This window comes from Oncorhynchus mykiss, chromosome 5 (genome assembly GCF_013265735.2).
Source record: "Oncorhynchus mykiss isolate Arlee chromosome 5, USDA_OmykA_1.1, whole genome shotgun sequence".
NCBI classification, from domain to species: Eukaryota; Metazoa; Chordata; class Actinopteri; order Salmoniformes; family Salmonidae; genus Oncorhynchus; species Oncorhynchus mykiss.
The window spans coordinates 42139861-42144860 of NC_048569.1; the positions used below are offsets into that span (position 1 = coordinate 42139861).

Genomic DNA, 5000 nt, shown 5'->3' on the forward strand with positions numbered 1-5000 from the left:
TGCACACCGTCTCTCTCCTCTGCGGTATGCACACCGTCTCTCTCCTCTGCGGTATGCACACCGTCTCTCTCCTCTGCGGTATGCACACCGTCTCTCTCCTCTGCGGTATGCACACCGACTCTCTCCTCTGCGGTATGCACACCGACTCTCTCCTCTGCGGTATGCACACCGTCTCTCTCCTCTGAGGTATGCACACCGTCTCTCTCCTCTGCGGTATGCACACCGTTTCTCTCCTCTGCGGTATGCACACTGTCTCCCTCCTCTGCCGTATGCACACCGTCTCTCTCCTCTGCGGTATGCACACCGTCTTTCTCCTCTGCGGTATGCACACCGTCTCTCTCCTCTGCAATATGCACACTGTCTCTCTCCTCTGCGGTATGCACACCGTCTCTCTCCTCTGCAGTGGAGGACAATGCTTTGTTCATGGAAAATGCTTTGTTAATTGAATCCAACAACGGTTGATCCTGCATCTAACATTAGTGATAATGCTAGTGAAGCAGGGGCTCTGGTAGTGATCAGGTAACAGGAGAGGAGCACATCTGTTGTGCCAAGCTGCCTTGTATATCAAAGGGTGTTAATCAGGGGTTAAGGGTGTTATCTTCTTAGTCAGGGGTTAACAGTGTTATTTTCTTAGTCAGGGGTTAAGGGTGTTATCTTCTTAGTCAGGGGTTAAGGGTGTTATATTCTTAGTCAGGGGTTAAGGGTGTTATCTTCTTAGTCAGGGGTTAAGGGTGTTATATTCTTAGTCAGGGGTTAAGGGTGTTATATTCTTAGTCAGGTGTTAAGGGTGTTATATTCTTAGTCAGGGTGTTATCTTCATAATCAGGGGTTATGGGTGTTATCTTCTTAGTCAGGGGTTAAGGGTGTTTTCTTAATCAGGGGTTAAGGGTGTTATCTTCTTAGTCAGGGGTTAAGGGTGTTATCTTCTTAGTCAGGGGTTAAGGGTGTTATCTTCATAGTCAGGGGTTAAGGGTGTTATCTTCTTAGTCAGGGGTTAAGGGTGTTATCTTCTTAATCAGGGGGTTAAGGGTGTTGTCTTCTTAGTCAGGGGTTAAGGGTGTTATCTTCTTAGTCAGGGGTTAAGGGTGTTCTCTTCTTAGTCAGGGGTTAAGGGTGTTATCTTCTTAGTCAGGGGTTAAGGGTGTTATCTTCTTAGTCAGGGGTTAAGGGTGTTGTCTTCTTAGTCAGGGGTTAAGGGTGTTCTCTTCTTAGTCAGGGGTTAAGGGTGTTCTCTTCTTAGTCAGGGGCTAAGGGTGTTATCTTCTTAGTCAGGGGCTAAGGGTGTTATCTTCTTATCATCCTATGGAAACATAATTGTTTTCTTAGCACCTGGGATGGGTGTGCCGCATATCTCACTAACCTATCTTAAAGTGATGGATGAGGGAGGGAGGTTTGCACACACACACACACACACACACACACACACACACACACACACACACATACACACACATCACAGTTTCGTGAAATAAAATCATTACCCCCTACCACCACCATGAAGAATAACAACCCAAGGTAAATAAAGAGACACGAGCAGAGAGAGAACTGAACCAAGCCACAGACACAGGAGATGTTGAATGAAAGCCACAAAGAATTAATGAACCAATACGGACACAACAAAAAAAAGAGTCTGCCATTAGCCGAGATTAAGGGAGTTTTTTTTGTTTCATTGAAAGAAATATCTGACAGCAGATTACTACGGGCCCCAAATCAAACCCTGTCATTTTGGCTCTTAAGCTCATAATTGTGGTTTTAGATCAGCATGAAAGACAGCCATTTCTGAAAGGAGAGCATTCCTCCACAGCCTGGCTCAGCTGTGCTGCTCTGAGCCTCGGCTGCGTCCACAGCACTAGAATGTAGTCTTTCAACTAGTAGGGTTATGGATTCTGACAGTCAGGTCTGTTTCACTCAGCCAGCCAGCTGTCTGGTAAAGAGTTGTCTATAGTTTAGAGCTTGCTGATTGGACCCATGTAGCCATAGATACAATGAAAGGATCTATGACTTGATAGTGCTTGCTTTTGGAGGTGATGTACTGTAAGGGGACGTCTTTGGGATACGGTTACCCTGTAGAGACACACAGTGCAGAGCAGGCCCTGCTTTAGTGCCATTAAAGACTAAAGAGGACAACTAAAAGATGTGTAGGAGGAAGAGAGGCACAGCAGCACTTTACAGTCACTGTTACGGTGGTTTGTTTGTGTCCTGCTACACAACTGGTCTCTCTTTCCACCAGTCCTCTTACCCTACAGCTGTAGTGGGTTCTAATAGGAACAAACAGCCCCGTGGAAAAGTTGGACTGTTGCTTGCACTGAAAGGGAAGGACAGAATGGCGGACAGTTTGGCCACACGTTTGCTCCCGTGGAATAACATAAAATATGTTTGTTGTTGTTGTTTTTTTTGAACGGACTCACGGAAGTTAAATATTTGAGCGGTCGTTTCTAACGGACTCTCAGAACGTCGGAGTCACCGGGAAGGGCAGGAGATACCTTTTGGCCCGGAAAGGGCGATGACGTCACAGAGGTCAGATCTCAGCGTGAAACAGGGAAGACGTTCGTTTCGCGGCCACACAGGGGGGCGGACACAAAGTGTCAAGCTAAGTTATACGAGTAATAACATTGAGAACGTCACTTACAACCAAACTGCCACTAACCCCCCGGAACACTCCTTCATCGCGTTGCTCGTCCTGAACCCCAGTTCAGTCGCAAGGTGAGGAGGGGAGGAAAAACGGCTAAGTGACGTCTAAGTTACTGGCGGGCCTCCCTGATCCCCTGCTCTCTTTAACCCTTCGCCAACCCTCCCGCATCCTCTCTGTTAGCATGAATCTGCCGGACCAGGTCTGGGTCACATGTCCATCCATACTCAGTTCTCCTTCTGACCTTTCAGCCGGCTCTGAACGGGAACGGTGGGGAAGCCAGAGAGGAGGGAGGGTGAGGTTTTAAGTGGGGGGAGTGGGGGTGGGGGGCAGTGAGGGGTTAGCGGGGGGCAGAAGGGGGGGGGGGCTTATTGAAAGCAGCTGGGAGTGGTGCAGCGAGACAGGGCAGACTCAGAGTGACAGTTTGCAGCTTTATTTCATCTATCGCGTCTAGCAGCAGCAGAGACCAGTGGAGACCAGCGGGGCCTGGACTTTATTTACTGACCCGTGGGGTCAGAACCTGGGCTCAGGGCCGTAACTCTTCTTCGTGACGCTGCTCCTCTTCTCCTCCACCGTAACACAGTTATCCAGTAAAAAGCCTTTGAAGTGGAGCGCCCGGAGGGGGAACCATAGAGGTTTAATGGGAAATCTAAGGCAGGGTTGTGCAGCGCTGTCCTTGTTACACGCATTCACTTATACAATTTTATTCATTCCAGACGAGAGTCTGACTGGGATTCTCTCTCTCTCTCTCTCTCTCTCTCTCTCTCTCTCTCTCTCTCTCTCGCTGTTGTAAGAGCAAGGAGATAAGATGGATAAATTGCAGAAACAGAAGAAGTTGTTTGTTTTCAAACTTCCTGTCAGACAAAGCGTTCATGTTGTTGTTGTTGTTGTTGTTATGTCTACAAATCCCTGCTCCTTGAGGCGCTCTCCTCTCTGAGGTACAGTTTGAGCTGATTTCCTGTAACTGGTTATTAACGGTGGTTCCTGGGAACTGACGTCAGCCGCCTCTCTGTTGAGGGTCCGGATAGGTGAACGTGACCAGGCGTAAGTTGTCCTTCAACACATGAGTAGCATGGGCTGACCTTTGGAATATCGTCTCTCAGGATTGAACTGAGTCCAAAGCACAGGGCTCAATCCGTCAGACCTGGGTCAGATATATCGGCCTCACACTTCCAAAATAGTTCAGCTGAGCTTGAGTTAGTTTGCCCGGTGTGAAATGGAACCTATGAAAATAGTCCTAAGTGACTCCAAACCGTGCAAACTCGATTTGACCGAGGTCTGCTATCCTTTTAAGGGAAAGCAATATGAGGGATGCCGAGAGCCAGGTATTTTCTACCCTCTCCAGCTCTTTCACCTTTAGTTCTGATGGGGGACAGAGGAGAGGAGGTGTGGAAGTCACGTGAAGTCACACCATGTATTTATTTATCATCTCTAAGGCACTTCCCACACAGGCCCGTCTCTGTCCATTTCTCTACTTGTAATACGCTCTTCTCTGCAGCGAATTGCTTTCTTCTGACCAACTTGCTTTCGCCTCCTTTCCTAGGAAGTGTGTAGAGAGCTCTGGTGCCTTAGCAAAAGCAACCGCTGTGTCACCAACAGTATCCCTGCTGCCGAGGGGACCTTGTGTCAGACGGGAAGCATCGAGAAAGGGGTAAGTCCAAACGCACTAGTTGTCTCCTGTAGATTACACACACTGGCTCTCTCTCTCTCTCTCTCTCTCTCTCTCTCTAGCTCTCTCTCTCTCTCTCTCTCTCTCTCTCTCTCTCTCTCTCTCTCTCTCTCTCTCTCTCTCTCTCTCTCTCTCTCTCTCTCTCTCTCTCTCTCTCTCTCTCTCTCTCTCTCTCTCTCTCTCTCTCTCTCTCTCTCTCTCTCTCTCTCTCTCTCTCTCTCTCTCTCTCTCTCTCTCTCTCTCTCTCTCTCATGATGGCAGCTAAGCCTCCATAGGTGGGAAGTAGCGTGTGAGTGTCAGAGCCAAGACTAGTTACTGTGAGGTGTGTGGTAACCAGATCTAGTAGGGCTCGTTCTCTCTCCTGTGGTATCCCAATGTATGACCGCCCCTCCCCCTTTCCCGCCACACACACACACCATGCTTTGAGGTCATCACTTCAGAGTCGAATCGCAGGATGGCTGGCCACGCCACGGCCAGGTTAGACGGCTGACAGGGAGACGGTTTTAACATGGATTACGGTGGCCATTGTCACCGGATGGTCCGAGGTCTCAAAGGGAAGAATGGGAGGGTGTCAGGGGCTGTCGTGTGACATTACCCTCCGCTGACTGGAGCCTTTCAGGCCCCCGGGGGCCACTGACGGGGTCCTGGGCTACACAGGGTGCACAGGTTGAGATCAGCTCAGGGGGATTTGGGACAGAGGGC

General features: G+C 49.2%; 1 protein-coding gene across 2 annotated transcripts in view; it reads left to right on the top strand.

Moving 5' to 3' along the window:
* Positions 1-5000, top strand: part of LOC110522946 (A disintegrin and metalloproteinase with thrombospondin motifs 6) — a 145915-nt gene that overhangs the window by 97414 nt on the left and 43501 nt on the right. Inside the window, exon 12 of one of the 2 annotated variants that reach the window (XM_036977579.1) lies at positions 4173-4280. In XM_036977579.1, coding sequence (XP_036833474.1) covers positions 4173-4280 — 108 coding nt within the window. The remainder of the gene's footprint in view (positions 1-4172; positions 4281-5000) is intronic. The other variant, XM_036977580.1, reaches the window with a different exon arrangement.